At 41.9% G+C, this 18,491-nt stretch overlaps 1 protein-coding gene across 1 annotated transcript in view; it reads left to right on the top strand.

The window, feature by feature from the left end:
- JARID2 (jumonji and AT-rich interaction domain containing 2) overlaps positions 1-18,491 on the top strand; it is a 172,222-nt gene that overhangs the window by 102,698 nt on the left and 51,033 nt on the right. The window contains exons 4-5 of the mRNA XM_086608459.1: positions 3,976-4,145; positions 18,288-18,464. Of these exons, the coding sequence (XP_086464585.1) occupies positions 18,311-18,464 (154 nt within the window). The 5' untranslated portion in view covers positions 3,976-4,145; positions 18,288-18,310. The remainder of the gene's footprint in view (positions 1-3,975; positions 4,146-18,287; positions 18,465-18,491) is intronic.

Genomic DNA, 18,491 nt, shown 5'->3' with positions numbered 1-18,491 from the left:
TAGGTGTTTTCTTCCTGAACATGCCCTTTTCTACAAGCTAAAGGAATGGTGCTAGGATGTTCTATTTTAAAAGACATTTCTGAAGTACCTTTAGCTGACATAAACAGTAGTGTTTTGATTATAAAGAATGCAGTTTGCTTAAAATATTCAACTGAAACCAAGTTCCAGTCTAGAAAAACTTCAAAAAGTGTATTTTGTGTTGGAGAGAAATGTTTTGTAGCCTGGTCTGGATTTGTACGCTCAGGATATTTTTGTTGTGGAGTTTTAGTTTCTGGCTGTAATTTACTGTCTTAGACCTAAACAGTCGGTTCAGTAGGAGAAGCGTACCGAAAGGAGGTGAGGCTTCCTCAGGCTGAGGCTTTTTTGAACTTCATGTCATAGGTAGGTTGTTTAAAGTCTCTCAAAAGCAGTAGAAGGAAAATAACATTCTGTAGAGAGAAGGTGAATTACTATTTATTTTTAAATAGTCTGGATATTTCTGACTATGTGTTGGGTGTTTGCATGATGTTTAGATGTGGCATTATTTTGAGTTCTTCCCTCATCCTTTTTCTTCTTGTGAAGTTTTTTCTTTTTGCATATTTGCAAGTCTTACGTAGCTTATACCTTTCCAATGAGGACAGAGTAAACAGTTTATTTGGAGGATTTTCGTTATCCTTTTTGCCACTCATGCCAATGTGTCTCCCATTGCCAAACGCACGCTGAATAGCTCGTTCCAGCAGAAATCGTTGCATTAACAAGCAAAGAGCAAAGCCACACCAGTGGTGCTATGCGTTTATCACACATAAAATTCTCTCTGAGCGCTTTTTTCACTTCCTTACCTATTCTGCCTTGCTCAGAAGTGGTGCATGAGTGAGTATGACGTGCTGCTGTGCTTTACCTGATGTAGTGGAGGGAGGTACCTCCTTTTTTGGCAGCAGCTTCACGCTTAGATTAGATTAAATGTAATGTGAAACCGTACCTGAAATAATTGGTTTTATGCTTCTAGAGGTTTTCATGGGGATATATGAGGTTATTAAGATGCGCACACTTTTTCACAAGGAAACAGTTTGAAGTTGTTACCCATGTTTTGAAATGTGTACGTTTTTCCTTTGCTGGCCCACCTTTGAAACTGGTCATCTTCACAGAAATCTGGAGGAAAGGTTGCTTAAAAGCTTGGCTTTTGTTTCCTAACCTCAATGCCTCATCCCAGTGTGTTGTAGCTACAAAATAACTTGTTTCTTGCTCGTAGCTCGCTCTGTACACCCTCAGGCATTGAAGGAGAAGCCTGCGGAGCACATGCCTACCCATGCGAAGAACAGTAGTTGTTGAAACCTAAAGGATGCTGCAGTCACAAAAGGGTGCCTTTGTTTACTAGCGTTCATAAATTGAATTGATGATGCTTATGCCCTGTAACTGCTCAGGGTTTTAATAAAAAATGGGTATTTCCTAAGGAACAGACTTGTTTTTGTGAAACTGGTGAGTTCACACCAAGCAACGACCGTCCGCAGTGTCCCCTGGAAGCAGCAAAAGTTCACGGTCGTAGCCTGAAGCTGGGCGGAGGGTCTGGCATTTTCATGCAGGAGCATGGTGGGTAGCGAAGAGGCGGTGATGCTGCCAGGCCGGGCCACGTGCCCCGCGGGGAGTGGGCAAGCAAAACGAGTGGGGAATTGTTTGTGCTGGGGAAGGGTGGCTCGCGGAGAGTGTATTTTCAAAGACAGACCAAACCAAAAGTACTTACAGTTCACTAGTTCCTTTCATGTCTATGCCGAACTTGCAAGTCATTCTTTCCTTAATCCTCTTTCAGTGCTCTAGAGGCCGATAGTAGGGCTGCTGCAAACAGCCCTGACTGATCCTTGCTGCAAAGGGTTAATTCTGAACCATGAAACAGGCTTAGCCTTTACTTTTTCGTGGGGTGGTGGTTGTGGAGCCCTCCTCACTGCTTGTCTTTGATCACACGAGATTTGAGCAGATAGCTTCAGAGATGCTGTGAGAGGATAGTGACGTTTTTAACAGCCAAGCTGAGGAAGCACATCGGTGGGGAAGAATCGCTGCACAGAGGAGAGCAGCAGGCAGGGATGCTTCCTAACCTTTATAGGCAGATTTTTGGCGAGAGTGCGTACGTTTTGTGCAGAACAGAAGCCCGCACAAAGCATTTTTCTCTGACCGCGTGTGCGGTTTTGGTGATAGAAATGTAGTTGGTTGAAATTGAAATCCTGTTCAGCCTTCATCTACTTGAAGGAATAGAGCTTTGCAAGGCAATCATCTGAGTGATTTTGGGGATATACAGGCAGATCTTTACACAACCTTCATTCTGGAAAGGTACTTGTTCATAGATACGGGGAATTATATGTGTTCAGTCGTCTCTTAGTTCCAGTTCAGAAATTATAAGCAATATGATAAAAAAAAAATTATAAACACTATGCTGTATTGACCATTAAGGAGATGAAAATAAGCAGTAGGAATTGCAGGTGATGTTTGTTGTTTGGAGGGGTGGGAGTTGGATAGTGAGGACATGGAGAGTTTTATGCTGAGTTTAGGGAGAAAATTGCTGGTGTTTCTTCTGTTCTGTGTTGTCATTAGGGGACGTGTATATATGTATGCAAACACTGCTGGGATTTCCAATTTTTTTTCTTCCTATTTTAGCCACAAAATTGTGAAAGTTTAAAATGCAGTAACAAACATCTTCTTACTCAACTATTTCAGTTTAATATCCATGAAAAAGAAGAGGTTTGCTGATTACATGTTTTATCCACGGTGAACGATAACTGTGCTTTCCCTAAGTCATAACAGCCAAGCCTGCTGCGGAGTGAGAAGACCTGGCTTTTCCTCCAGTGTTATTTGATACGTGTTTCAGTTTGACATTATGTAAATACTCTGCTATTAGGGAAGAAAATGACATAAAATTGCATCCTTTCTCAATGAGATTTTAAGTTCTTTCAGTAGCTTCTCTCCTTTTTGAAGCTGTAATAAAGATCATAATTAGAATCCCAGTTGCTTAAGTGAGAAATTAGCATGTTCTAAATGCTGATCCAAGTCAGGTTCCCAGCAAGACCCCCTCTGGGTGTCTGCCCTGCCCCAAAGCGCTTTCCCTAATACCAGTTTACGTTCTAGATGTATTAAAGAAAACCATTTTCATTGCCACCTAGCAGTTAATCAGAGCCTTCAGATAGGCTTGAAATAATTTGCAGCCTAACTGCCAAAACCACCTGCATCAGTTCATTTCCTATGGCTGTACCCAGGCATGCTCTAAAACTTACCAGAGAGTGTCAGTCCATCGCCCAGTACCAGGACTAAGACAAATTCACTCCACACATGTCCTTCATTCTTACAAATTTGTCACAAATATTACTTAACCCCACCCCGGACCTCCTTGCTTACTGTCTTCTGGGCTGTGGCCAAGGGAACAAAAATCTAATGGCTTTTACTTGATATTTTCCCTGTCAAAAATGCCTTATCCTAATGGTTTTGGATTGGTTTTGTAGAACTGGGCGCTAACATAGTTACCTTATCTATTAATAAAATTTTACCGTGTAAATGGGATTCTAGCAGATTGGAATAAATTAAAACTTTAATGGGGCTAAAATAAACCTCATTTGTACATTAATTAAAAACAAGAAGCAAAGAACACTAACACTTCAAAAAAAAAAAGACATTTTCATGGTGCAAAATACAGATTTAATTTCCAAATAAGTGAATGGTAAACTGTAATCGTGTGATGTGCAAGAAAATACTTAGAACATATGAAATAGCAGTCACAGATTTTATAGTCAAGATGTTCCCTTTCTGGTTTTCCAAATTGTCGCAGAAGATACCAAAGGGTAAAGCAAATAAAATACTGTCTTCACAATTGACCCAGGTAGGGATATGATATTGAAGGGCGATGGATTCGGATTTTTCTTTTTTTCTTTTTTTTTTTTAAACAGTGAATTTTTATGTTCTGATGTCTCTCCTGCAAATTCTGCCTAACGTGCTTCTGATATGCTCTTGTTTCCGCAGGCCAAGGCTGCAAGCACAAAGGAAGTTTGCTCAGTCCCAGCCCAACAGTCCCAGCACAACTCCAATAAAGATAGTGGAGCCGTTGTTACCCCCTCCCGCCACTCAGATTTCTGACCTCTCCAAAAGGAAGCCCAAGACAGAAGATTTTCTCACTTTCCTCTGTCTTCGAGGTAGGAGTCTCGCAGCAGCCTGGGGGATGGTCTTGTTCAAAGAACGAGCCGTAGCACCGTGCACCCAGTCGCAGTTAGACGAATGTACTGGTGCTACACTTTGAGATATTGTATGCGTTTCAGCTCTCAGCAATTTGACTGTATCTGCAGCAGGAGCATTCGAGTTCATGGCTGTAAACATGATAAAATGAGGCCGGTAATAGTGCAAAAGGAAATTTCTTTTATGCTTAGCACTCTGTTATCCTGAATGGATTTTTGTCTAGCTCTCTTAAGTCCTCCCTGTCCTCCTTTGTTTTGTCTAACTATAAACTGAAGAAGTGCTTAACTTGCTGGAGTACTTGTTCTTGCAAGAGGAAAAATCTGGTTGGAAATTCCCCTTCTCTACCTATTTACTGTCCTTTATTGTTCAACCTGAGTGAGGCTTTTCATCTGCCTGTGGAGGAGGGGTTGCTGCTGTTCTTAATCATAGCTGCCCCGGGAGCTAGATTGTTCCCATGGTGATAATGGAGACAGGTGAGCTCTTCTGCTCTGCAACCCAAGTGCAGACAAGACATCCGAAGTTGTACGGTGAGATACCCGAATTATCTCACAGTAACAGGTGCCTGAGCCTGGCAGCAGCTGGATGGTGTGTGTCTGGGATCACTGGCGTGCGTCTGCAAACCTACACATCAGGCTTGGGGACCTTGGTGTGAGGTGCAGCTGCCTGTCCAGATTAAGCTGAAGAAGGACATCTTAACTGAGAGGTCATTTTTCCCTGGCCCTATGTCCCAAGTCAGGTACTGAAGATAGTGTCTTTCAGTCTAACCTCCCGGTTGTAATACTAGCTCTTGTGGTATGCATTTCTTTCATTAGGTGCCCACCCATCCCCTTAGCTCATCACTGCTCCATCCTTGATCTGCTGGAGCAATGCCTCTTGCTGTTGTTTTGTCTCATTATCTGCTGAAAGGGTGTGCATTTGTTACAGATAGGGCTTGTCTGCAAAAGTCTTGCCTAGTGGACTGAATCCTTCAAAGCTTGTGTTTGAGTTCTCCTTCCAGTTCTGAGATCTCTGTTGCATCTATGAGATGGTCGACACCACCCCTAGCTTCCTGCCGAGGCTTTCTCACCTTACTGCAGCATGGTTTGATTTGTTTTTTCTTCTCTTCTATGAGGTATTAGGCTAGTGGTAGCTTCAGACTGATTGCTAATTTGTCTGTCTTGACTCTGGTCCAATATGGAGTCTCCATCCTGTTGGGACTTCTGGTAAAGTGGGTGGGTGGAGGGAATGGAGAGGGGGTGGTTTGCTAGCTTTTGTGTTTGTTTTAAAGGATTGCGAGGAGCAGAATCTAATGGAGTTTAAAGTGGCATCGCAGTCCTCTGAAATTTAATCTGTGGAAATGTATTTCTAATTTAGTCTGCTGTGAGGCTGATCAGTCTGTTGGCAGCATGTCACTGCTGTGATCTGGGCCAACTGCCACAGTTGTTGGTGGGAAAATTCAGATGGTGGAGGGGTGTGTGTGTATGTGTGTGAGCACACATGGCTGCATTCACACACTTGTTTCCTCTGCTTGCTAACTAAGCATGTGTTATTTATAGCTTTGGAGGCACTTGCACTTAAAGAAAGGCAACCTGTGTGGGGATGGGACTTACCTCCGTTTTTATTGCCTACTGTCTCTTAGGATTCTGCTTTAACAATGCAAATGAGTACCTTTGTCCTATTCCAATGCTTCATTCAGAAGGCGGTGTGTTGTTTTTTTTTTTATTTTAATCAGTGGCTGTTTAGCTCTGCACCTGTAATTTTCTTCTTTGTTATTCATCTGTAGAATAATTGATGTTTTGTACTGTCAATTAAGAACTTGCAATTCATTCCTAATTTCTTTAGTATGCAGGAGTACTCATATGTTTCAGACAACACGTGAGTTCAGACGGCAAGATCCCAATTACAATTATATTAAAAGCCACGAGGGAAAATCTGCTCTGAGTGCCACACATGGCATGTTCTTGGTCTGCCTAAACAGGCTGAAGAAAAGCAGAAAGGGGAAGCCGTCAGCTCTCTGTTTCTGCACCTCCGCAAGCTTATTGCTCCATCACCCCTGTATACAGCCTGAGAAGAGCCAGTGAAAGCAGGGAGGAAAATCTTGGAAATGTGCTACCTGGATGCGTTTCTGTGGAGGAGCAGGAGAGCAGCTGTGGCTTGTTGAGATCAGTATTAGTATAGTTCTGGCTTCAGTGTCTGAACTGCTGTGTCCTTCAAGAGGTCCTGGCTGCCTGAGATTGTGCCTGTTTGGTCCCTCGAGAGGTTTGGCTCCAGGTGATTGTCTCTTTTGATGTGTGCATTGGGAAAAAGGAGGTGGAAGCTGGTTCTTAATATGCTTGCAGGGAGTTCATGTAGCAGCCCGCTGATACATCCAGCTCTAGAAAAGTCCCACAAGTGGCCTTCCAGGGCACTGGCAGCCTTAGTCTGGTGCTGCTCTTTTGGTACCCAGTGAGCCAGGAGAGGGAAGAGCCAACAGTTTACTTAAACCCAGTGTAGAGAAGACTCGTGTTTGGTTTTTTTTTGAAGGGATTTGTTTTGGTTTTGAACCTCTGTGCTATTATTTATTGAAGTGTTGAGGGATTCAAAATTGCTTTCATGGTGGGACATGTGGTTGTTCTGACTTCTGTCCAGATATGTCTGTCCAACTCTGGCTGTTTGCACTTTCATGATGAAATGCAAAATACAATTACATGGAAATAAAAGCACACTCACAAGGTGTAAGTTCAGCACTTTCAAAATTTTTTAGTAGTAAGTATTGTAGTGGTAAGATCCAGGACAGTAAATCCCTATGTTTGTGTAATTTTTTTTTTTTTTTTTTTTTAATTGGGACTCTCTTAGGTCCTAGTTCTTTAAAATGCTCTGATGATACTGTCCCTGCATTCATGATCAAAGCTTTTCTTTGGCAAGGGAGTCTTCTCCAGGACTGGAGGGAAAACAGCTCTGTGGTCATGTCTCTGTCCTTGTCCCACCACACCCAGCAGCAATGTCAGAAGCACAGTTTAAATTTGTCAGTATGTACTTTCATTTTCTATTTTTAAACAGAGAAATTTAAAAATCTCATCACCACTAGAAGTTCACTCTTCAGTACTCTGGGGGGTTTATTTTAAGTGGCAGCAGCTGAATTCGGTGAGTGATGGATGTGGAAGAAAGGCCACTGATGTGTGTAAGGTCCCATACTTAGGAAGAGGAGTCCCATTTACCTGGCCTTCTGATATGGGTCAGAAAATTAATGATCCAAATAACTTTTTTCTTTTTTAGCACCCTGTAATTTCAAAGGGAGATAATTTAACCAAGATGACCTGCTTGGTTTTGTTACCCAGAATAGTGGGGGCTTTAGACATATTTTTAATTAGTTTGGCTTTTGAACCCTTAATTTGGTAACACAATGTACTAATTACTTCTAAAAGAAAGGTAAACGGAGCAGAATGAAAAAGCTATAACAGTTGATGAATATCTGAGCACCTTGGAATGCATCTAACTGACCAGACTTGGCAAGGCTCCCTTGCTTTCTATTATTTTAAAATCATCCTCTTTTTAAAAAAAATGGTGGCCTAGAATTTCCAACACAAGAAGGAAGGGAATAGCTCAGATATCTCCAAAGTGTTTGTCTGCAGTGTCCTTATCTTTAAATAGCTTCTTTGAAGGAGCCCACATGCACTTTGCCAGAGGCATAATTAATATCTCTCAGCAGCGTAGATACGAGGGTGTCATCTCCGTGTGGTTGTACAACGGCTTTCACTTTTACTGTATTTTCTGCCTCTGATCAAATTTTCCTTAATAGCTTCCGTTACAGTGCATTTAAGTTACCTTTACTCTCCAGAATTATTTACAGGTTAAAAATACTGTGAGTGCAATAATATAGGGCCAAGGGGGGGAAGGAGAAGCAACTCCCTGTGAGCGATGGATCTTTGGCAAAAGGTGATAACAGGAAAGCTATGATTAGGAGCCTACATTTTAAGACGTTTTCCCATGATCAGTTTTCTAATTAAACCAGGCCTCTGGGAGTTACATGCTAGAGAATTTCAGGGATTCGTAAATAAAGATGGTTTAATTGAGATCTCACAAATTGAGTTTGCAGGCTCTTCTAGCAACTGTTCTGCAAAACGTGTGACTTTGTTTTCTTTGAGTACTGCAATGACTTAACAATACGATGATTTCTTACAACTGGGCAAAACCAAAAAAGAAAATCTCATTGTAGCACGTTTGTCTGAACTTCAGTAACTTCTAAATCTGAGTGCCACAGTCCTCTTGCAGTTGGCTCTTAAACAGGCTTTTTGTTTGAATACCTTGTTTAGTTGGTAGGCTCAGAGGCCTTTGATCCCAGTCTTCTCTCTCCTGTCTTAATAGGAGTTATTGTATTGTCTGTGCCAGAGATTTTCTGTTAAAAAAGAGAGCGCCCCAAAACCAAACCTCAGGAGCTTTTAATTTTGGGCATGTTTGAAAATTACCATTAATTTCTGTAGCTTTTAATGAGGCAGAATGTACACTTGCCTGGTAATTCAGTGACAGTAGGTACAGTGGCCTTTATGAGAGCCAGCAACTGCATCAATCACATTCTGGAAGTGCCAGCCTTCCAGGGGAGCTCGTTGCCACCGTGGAGACACGCTCGCTAGGTCAGATTAAGCACATTAAATAGCACAGCAGCTTGATTAGTCTGGAAGCAAAGCAATGAAATGCTGATGCTGTCCAAAAATGTTGAGCTGCTTTGCAGTCTGGGCTAGTTTTTATATTTCCAAATAATTCTAAAGCATGCAAGATTTATGATAGGAAGACTTTTTGTCCATTTTGTTGTTATATCATTTGATGTTTGAGACTGAAAATTCGGGATGGATTGATTACACAAGAATAAACTTTAGAGTGTAGGGTCTTAATCACACAAATCATTTAGTAAAAATAATTTTGCATTTATCAACTGTAATCCCAGGATTCTGAAGTTCTTTTTTAAAGTTAGGAGTAACATTGAAGTCTAAAAGAAGAGGTGTATCTCATACCTACAACCATTTAGTCTACCTGTGGCATATGCTGCTCTGGGCTGGTAACTCACTCCTGATAAGACCAATTTAATCAGTGTCAACAGAGAGAATTGGATATGTGGACTGACAGTGAAATCACGTGTATGAAGTACACAGAGAGAACCTGGTGACCAACACTGTGGCATTATTCCTTCCCAGGGGATAGGAGTGCTGCTGGAGGGCTGTCCCTCCAGGCATGCAGTGGAGGGTGCATCTTCACATCACTGTGTGCCTACTGGGAGATGTAAGAGTTTGGAAGAGCTGCTGAGTGCAAGAGTAGTGTGTGTGTAGTACTGCAGCTAAATCAAAGTTTTACTTTGATCTTCCCATTTTGGGGCCCCTTTCTGGTGTTAATGATTCCAGTATCTGCAAAAAGACACAACGTGAACTTAGCTCCTTGAAATGGGAGACTAATCTTGCGGTTCAGCCGTTGTATTTGCCACAGACTCTGAGTCCCTCAGCAAACTACTTAGTTTTTCTATAAAATGAGGATAAATATTTAACTCTATATATTGGTATTGACTTACCTGGCTGTTGATTATGGATGAGCTACCAACATAAAAGCCGAGTGCTCTCTGATGGCAGCAGCAGTGCCTCAAAACCTTAGTGCCCACAGTTTTCGGCACCCAGGTGGGCAACATACAGTATTCTGGCAAAGGCAATTCCTGCCCTTCCTCCCAACCAGCAGCCTGTGTGCCTGCTTCTGTGACCTGCGAACCTACCGTAGGTTCAGTGCTCCCTGAAAAGCTTATCTTGTGCTAGGGATGGGGCTCAGGATCTCTTGGGTATGAAACACAGCCTGGTAGCCTTTTGGGAATGGCTTGGGATTTGCAGACTTTGTCTTGTTCATGGAAGAGAGGAAAATAAAGTTGGAGTTTGAAATGTATATGGGAAGGGTTGGTTTTGAGGTTCACCTCTGAACCTAAACAGGTTAGTGGAGGTGAATTGCTTTTGATATTGTCAGATATGAATTGTAGATGTGAGAAGCACTCTACTTGGTTTGGTTTTTCTTTTTTTTTTTTTTTATATTTCAGTAGTCTGTTACTCAGGTGTGTGTTCTGTTAACTTTGGAAGGTGAACCTTATATTTTTTTCCTGAAGATTCTTGTATTTCCCCACCCTCACTCCGTTTCCTTAAAAAAGGAACGATTTTCATTGGCTTTTTGGTTTTAGCTCTGCTGCTTGGAAGAATAGACCGAGAAGAAAGTGGGTTTTATGTCATTACACTCGCTGTACAGCAGCAGAGGAGGCAGGGTTTGAGCATCGGTGTGTTTGTGAGCTCTGTTTTCTCTCTGTACTTGGGATGGCCTTTTCCTCCCTCTTGCTCAGGCACTGGGGAGCTCCCTCGGGGACCGTTCCTGCAGGTGGAGTCAGGCAAGTGAGATACAATTGCTCTTTCCTATGGAGTTTATGCAGTTCATTCTCTTTTAGCCTCGCTCCGTAAAACGGCCATAAAGCACAGGCATAAATTACATTTATTCTCCATTCAGGGACTTGGCGCTGTCCTGCGAAAATGTAATAAGTAGGACATATAATAAATGAGAAGCAGGCCCTAAATTTTAAGCATTGAGATGCCAGTACTTTGGGAGCGTTTGGGAGGCAAGGTTTTTCCACCTGCATGCAGCTCCAAAATGGGGCCGTGTGTCGGAGGAGAAGCCAAACCTCTGGATGCGGCTTGCTGTAGGCCTTGGCATGCCGCGGTTTTATCGGGGCAGGCTTAGGTCCCACATACCTTGACCTGCCTTGTGCTTAAATCATTCTGATGTCTTAAATTGTTTTAAGATTTTTCCAAAGCACATCTGGGTTATGTTTAATTATTAGGAGGGGGGCAAAAAAAAAAGAGAGGAGCTAGAGGGGGAGTTGGTGTAAGTAATTCATGGAGAAGAATCCTCCAATTTTGCAGAAACCACAGCCCAAATTACAGAGAATGCTTTTGGACTGAGATGATTTTTGTTGTGGTTGTAACATACCAGGGTTTGAATCCTGTCCAGATGAAAACATTTGGTTTGTACTTCAGTAAATATTGCAGAAACACTGCCAGCTAATTCTGAAGAGTAATGAAACAGTGCTTTTGGCAAAGCGCATGCACTTTCCATACTTCTGATTCCAGTCTTCAGATCCAAATTCAGAGTTTTTTAAATATGTTTAGCTAGTCCAAGACAAAAGTTAATGTAATTTAATGAGTAACAAAACATACCGTAATTTAGGAGGGAAAATTACACATTTGTCACATAAAAAAAATTAATAACCTCATTAGTCAAATAAAACGGCTGAAAAAGAGTATAGTTTATTCTGTTAGTCAGGCACTTGCTGCTGAGGTCAACGCATCTGTATGTACAGGTTGCGTAAGCATCAGTTCTGCCTACTGAATTTTGCACGTGCAAAAGGTAACATCTTTCTGAGAAACTGCTAAAGGCAGCACCATGACTTAAAAAAACATATTTTACTTTGTACTTATTATTGTGTAAGCATTGAATTATTATAGCAGAGGACATAAAACACATTTGTCATCCTTTCATGTGCATTAGGCAACACTTTGTGTATGGTTGTGGTAATTGTTTTTCCCTATATAGTTAGGTTTTCTTTTGTGTTGCTCTCACAATAGGAGGGAAGACAAAAATACTCCAGAGAGAATTTCAATAATGAAACTGCAGATACTGACAGAAACAGTTGCCAAACATACTTCAAACCTCATTTTTTAAAGAGCTGAGCGTCCTCCCTTTTTGTAATAATTCATAGCTCATTGTAACCATGATGAGTGAATTTAAAAAAGAAAAATCAGCATTAATGATTTTCTCAAAATTTGCCACGCACAGCACTATCTGATCTCAGGAGCGGTAACTCCTGGCTTTGATGCTGATGAGGATGGAGTACCTGGGGTTTTGTTAGCTGCCTGAGCCTTCCCCATGGCTTGCAATCCCATAGTCAGCCACAGCAATTTGTTAGGCTTTCAAAATCACCCGACGAGGGCCAGCTTTGATGATTTCGCCTTCCCACAGTGATTTGGAGGAGGGGGAGAGGGCTGGGAAATTCCCTCCAGGTTGCTGCATGGCCTTGGCCATAGCTTTTCTGCTCTGGACTGCAAGTTAACAGCGACTTGTTAAGCAGGAAAAGGTGAGTGGCACGTGTCCAGCTCGGGGCAGCAGGTGGACAGTGCTGTCAGATGGATACTTGTGTAAAGCTGCCCAATACAAGGTGTCCTACCCACTTTACCGTATTCGTTACTACTTAATGTCAGTAATTCTTTCAGCATCTTCCTCCTTCCGTTGCTCCTGCAGCCTGTGTCCATCTGCTAACTTATCTCCTGCTGCTTGCCTCTTTCTCCAGCCCCACCACGTCTGAGTCCCTCTCTTCTTCTGCTCTGCCACTGCTGCATGCCCTTTCTTGTTCCTTCTTCTTCCATGGCTTCTGCTTCCTGTCCATCATGTTGCGATTGCCTCGTCCTGTTCTTTGGTGATGGCAAATGCTTTTATGCAAATATTGATGCAAAACAAATCAACTGTCTTGAGGAGGGAGGGATGAGGAAAGCATTTAGGAAGTGTGTGCCTAGATATCATCAGGACAGAATGTAAAACATGCAGCCTCCTACAAGAGATTGGAAACATACTGCGTTTCATGTTTTGTTTAATAACAGAAAGTGATATATTAAGCTACACATTCAATAAAAAGAAGTGTGCATAGAAATTTTCCAAATCTTTACTTTACTTACGTTACAGTTACAGCCTTTATTAATGGACTTTAATTTCCTTAGTCTGGGATTTTAATCTGCATTGGTTCCCTGATCCAATTCGCCACATGGCCCCACAAAAAAATTATACTGCCACAGTTGAGGTGGTGGCACAGGAGTAAGAACGAGAGGCCAGATGGAGGTAGATGCTCTGTAGACCATTTTTGATGCCAAGAAAAGTGTCCATGCAGCCACAGACAGTCTAGATGGTTCCTTGTATGAAATGTCTTCTAAATAAGTGGTGGGAAGTCAATTTTTATTTTCTAGATTACCATCAGATTTGCTGAGTGAGTGGGTTTTTCAGGCATCTGCTGATCTGGAGCACAGCAAAGTGGGTTTCTCAGTGTGGATGGCTGCTTACGCTCTTTCCTCAGGCTGCTCCCCTGCTCTCCCCTTCATCCTCTGCAGTGCCCATGGTAGCTGCTACCTGCACAACTTGGGGGCTCCGGCACAGAAGGAGACTTGTAAAATTCAATACAGCCACAGGCTCTTGTAGCTCTCTCTCAGATTTTTCTGTTGTTTTCTTGGGGATGGAAAACGAGGAAGTAAGGGGAACTATAGACCTAGAGCATTGAGACCTGGCGTGCACCACCTCCCAGGAGCAAATGTTGCCCTCTGGAGCATCACAGCTCTTCTCTTTTGCTGTCAGTTATTAATTAAATTCTAATGTCACTCCTTAAATTGCCTGGGGTAGGCTTTGAGAATCATGCTTGGTGCAGGGGAGGGCAAGAGGAAGAGGAGGGATGATGGCTCATCTTTACAGTTGCTGTCTGGCTGGCAAAATACGTGCAAGGACAAACTGACATAGCTGCCCCATGGTTTCTGTTGCTTAATGCGTGCAGGCAAAGATAAAAATGTGCAGAAAAATGTGTCATAAATTTAAAAATCAAGCAAGTGCCTACAACTGTATGTTCTGTGAACGTGTGTATGCATCTGGTGAACCTGCAATTTTCCTTATCCTCATGCCATTTTGGAGGGTTTTTATCATCTTGCTGTCATACATCATTTTAGTGATAAATATCTGTTATATATGGAGAAACTTGAGAGCTTCCACTCTCAGTGAAGTCTGTCTGTAAGAAAAAAACACCATGTTCCTCACTTGAGATGATGACAGGCCAGATTTATGAGGAAGGGCAATATATTTTGTTAGACCAACTGATACAGCTGGAAAAAACAAAGCAGCTCTTGAGCACACATTCTTCTCCACATCTCCAATGATCTTAGACATCCGTGGCTACAGTAACACTACTTAGTATTGTTTATATAAATTAGCAGCTTTGCTTTACAAACGGAGTCCCCTGTAGAGGTAGGCCATGGCATCATCTACACATCCTTGTCTGGTCTCCTAATAAAGATTAGCACAGGAATCTTTATTATAATAAAGAAGGTGAGTGATTACCTAGCTTCTACTCTTAACGGTGCAGCTTCGCTCGTATGAGCTTCATTAGTTCTTCAGTCATGAGAAGTCTTGAGTTTTATTTCCATAAGAGGAGTTTTGGGAGGTTCTCTTAGCTCTTTGCTTGGTGTGAACCACCAGTTCATGTCAACTGCGCACACTTACACACGTTTGGTGTTGCCTAATCAACATAATTGTCATTCTTTTAGCTTGAATGAAATCACAGTGTACTTACAGGCTTGTCTTTCCTTCAGGTTGCTCATAAAGGGAATTTGCATTATCTTGAGCTTGAGCAGCCTGTTTCAGTATTTAAATCAGTGTTTTCTCAGCCTTTTGGACATGTTTAGCTACATAGACTTAAAGCAGTTTTAACCAGCTCAACTCATAGGTGTGAGCAAATTCTCAGTATTTGAGGCTATTCCAGAACTGAAATCTTATTATAAAAGACAATGATAAAAATAGTTCTAATATAAAAAGTAAGCAAGAAAACTCAAATCTTTCCGATTTCTTTCAATGTCTTCCATCCATAACAATGCTTAAATAGAACAAAATGTGCAAGTCTGGTCTTTTTTTTTTTTCCTTTCTTTCTGTTTCACAAGCAAATTTTAATAAATATGTAGGAAAAGCTAGGGGGGAGGAGGAGGGGAGCAGGCGACTCAGACTGAACTGCAGCTTTTCTCTGAGGTCTCATATTGCAGAGCACTTAGATCAGTAAAGTGAGGGCTAGCAGGACTCTCCTGTGTTATTGGACATTGCTGGTCTAATTTCTCTGGAAATGTGCTTCCCAAACAGTCCCAGCTGTCCCAGGAATGCAGTTTAACCATTGTTGTTCATAGTTCTCGATTGGAAAGAATTAAAAAATGTCATTCTGACCAAAGATTTATGCACTGAGATTACAATGATTGAATACTAGGAGTTAGGTGAAGTTTGTATCTCCCCTCTCACTTGGGTTAGACTCTCTGTCCTTTCTAAGCAGAATGACACACTACTACATGTTATTCTGTGCTTTTTTTTTTTTTTAAAAAAAAGAAGAAAAATTATTACGATTGTAATAACATTTGTGTCGCAGATGATAATTTTTTTGCTGGTTGCTGTTGAAAGCAGCTGACAAAAAAGCTCGGGGTTATGGAACTCTAGGGAAGATGAGGCTTAGAGAATAGACACTATATCTGGTCTCCTATTTTAGTGTCTCAGAAGGATAACATTTCTGACTATTTCTCTAATTATAATAGAGGGAGATTTCAGTCTGTGTTTGAATCTGATTTTGAGAGTTCATAATAGTAAGTTTCTTTTACTGCCATCGTTTGTCAATGCATTGATGCACTGACGGTGCCAGACTTCAGATCCTGATTAGAACTGATGCACAGTACAGACTTGCAGAGCTAATAACTTCTGAATCCATACCACAGACTTGGGTACCTAGATGGAAGGAAAAAGAGTATTTTTCAGGCAGCACTGTCCTAGAATAACTGTTTTGAGGTCTTCTAGTTAGTTGCTGTTGAGACTTAAAGCTCCCCTGCAAGCAAAAGAATTAATGTGCCTCTCAGCACCTCTTACCTACTATGGTTGATTGCTTAGAGTGTGCCAGAAAGTTCTGGGCTTGCATAAAAAATGTGAAGATTTTTGTTTCTGTAAGTAGCTACAGCTCCCATGCCTTGAAATATGTCAGCAGTCTTAATTTGATCATTAGTCTGTATAAATATGAAAGTCGTGGCATGCAAAAGGCTTTCCCCCTAGGATAACCCTGTGTGTCCATACATTTATGTCTAGGTTGGATGGATTAATATGTATGTTATTTCAGGGGGGAAGAATCATGCCCTAGTTGCTGCTGCAGTGTCTCCCCTAGCTGTCCCAGGGCTACCACCGATGCACAGCGCAGGGTGCCAGCGGAGAGGTTGTCCCTGCTTCTCCCCAAGGCAGCTGTGATCCCAAAGGGGCCGTTGCAGAGACCAAGAGCAAAGGTCTTTACAGGTGGGGGTCTAAGCCCCACACAGCTGCTCACTCGCTCCCTCTCTGTGGGATGGGGAGAGGATTGGAAGGATGAAAGTGCAAAAACTCATGGTTAAGATAAAGACAGTTTAATAGGTAATGTAAAAGCTGCGAGTGCAAGCAAAGCAGAACAAGGAATTTGGTCCCTACTTCCCATTGGCAGGCAGGTGTTCAGCCACCTGCAGGAAAACAGGACTTCATTATGGGTAACAGTGACTTGGGAATCCAAATGCCAGTGCTCTGAAAGCCTCCTCTTCCTCCTTCTTCCCCAGCTTTCATTGCTGAGCACAATGTCATATGGTGTGGAATATCCCTTTGGTCAGTTGGGGTCAGCTGTACCAGCTGTGTCCCCTCCCAACTTCTTGTGCACCCCCAGCCTGGTCGCTGGTGGGATGGGGTGAGAAGCAGGTAAGAGAAGATGCTGTGCAAGCGCTGCTCAGTGGTAGCTAAAACATCTCTGTGTAATAAACACAGTTTTGGTCACAAATCCAAAACACAGCACCATGCAAGCTACTATGGAGAAAATTACCTCCATCCCAATCAAAACCAGTACACTTAGGAAAGGATGGTTTATTGCAGAAACACTCTATCCTAGTTTTTGTGCCGTATTTAGGTATTCATTCATTAAAATGTATTTTTTATAGTTAAGAGTATTTTGTACAAACCTAGTGGGAGCAGAAAATGAGCAACCCAAAAATAAGCTTTAGTTAGTTGTTGGCAATGGCAACGCCGACAGCTTAAAGCCAAACAAACCACAGAATTGCTGTTCTGAAGAGGTTGAAGCCAGAAGTGTTTCCTAAGGAAACATCAGCCAAATGCCACTGCCTTGTGTTGTTGGTCCGTAGCCTAGCTCTCCTTGTGCTTTGTCTTATTTAGCTACAAGAAAATCATTGAAGCGATGGGTCCCCATTCTTCACCTCTGTTGACTTTCTATTTTTTGCCCTTTCTTCACCAAAAAAAATCTTTTTGTGAGTAAGTAGAAGGCTCCTACGGCACCTGTCCCTCCAGGGGACAGACAGAAGACTCATTTTGAAATGGAAACTAAGGGATAAAGGAAGGTGTCCATTAGTTGTCAGCAGTATTTTTACGTTTAAAAATAGTTATTAGATTGCTACAGTCATGTCATGTCGTGTTCTGATGCAGTGGAGAGAAACCTATATGCTGTTGCATGACCCACGTAAAAGAAATTTTGTGCAAGAGTTAACGTTTAAATTACAACCCCGTGGTGGTGTTAAGCTTGTGAATCCTCACTTCTCTCTCACTAAAGTGCGTGTTGTATCTTACCCTTGCACAAACAAGGCAGGTTAGGGGGAGTGTCATGGGAGGAAAGCAAGTGATGAGAAGCAACATCCTCAAGAGGAGCACACAGGGAATTGGGAGACCTTTGCTCTTTTCTCTCTTGTGCCAGGGACCTGCTAGCAGATTTAAGCATCTCAATGTCTCGTTTTTTTTCTTTGTTTAAAACCGAACGAGAATACTGCAAAGCATTGTGTGCAATACTGTAGGAGTCCGCAAAGCGTTGTGCAATTTAAATACTAATATTTTATTGTAATAATCACCTAAAAATATTATCGGGGTGCGGATTGTTTCGTAAATGCTCTTTCTTTCTTCTTCTGTTTGGAGAAGCTGTAAGCTTCTAGTTTATGCGTTAAGACTTCAGTGAGGCACTTAAACACGCATTTGAAATTAAGCATGTGCATTAGTCCTTTTCTGAATACACAAAGCTATTAATTAGGGCTTGTAGCAATGCTGTTTGATTGTCTAAAGTATGAATAGAATGTGGTTGGAGGGGGAGAAACCCTTCTTTGCAAGCATATACGTATCCTGTTGGTAAAAATTAATAAATAAAACCCCTCCAGTTAGTCATGCAGTAGTGTGACCTTCCATCTCTGATTTCCCCTCTTCCCTTGCTATACATAACACTGAAGTGGGTTATGATCAATATGGTTAGTGCAGGAAGTGAATGTAATGACGCTAATGAGCCATTTCTTTATAATGACCAGGTTCTCCAGCGCTGCCCAGCAACATGGTATATTTTGGAAGCTCTCAGGATGACGAGGAGGAAGAGGAGGAGGAGGAGGAGACAGAGGAAACAAAAACAGCCACAAACAATGCTTCATCATCATGCCAGTCAACCCCTAGAAAAGGAAAAACGCATAAACATGTACCAAATGGGCAAGGTAGGTCCTAAATAGTGCTGTTCTCCT

This window comes from Tauraco erythrolophus, chromosome 3 (assembly GCF_009769465.1).
Source record: "Tauraco erythrolophus isolate bTauEry1 chromosome 3, bTauEry1.pri, whole genome shotgun sequence".
Lineage (NCBI taxonomy): Eukaryota > Metazoa > Chordata > Aves > Musophagiformes > Musophagidae > Tauraco > Tauraco erythrolophus.
The sequence above is the reverse complement of the archived record's forward strand: the minus strand, read 5'-3'. Positions and strand labels throughout refer to the sequence as shown.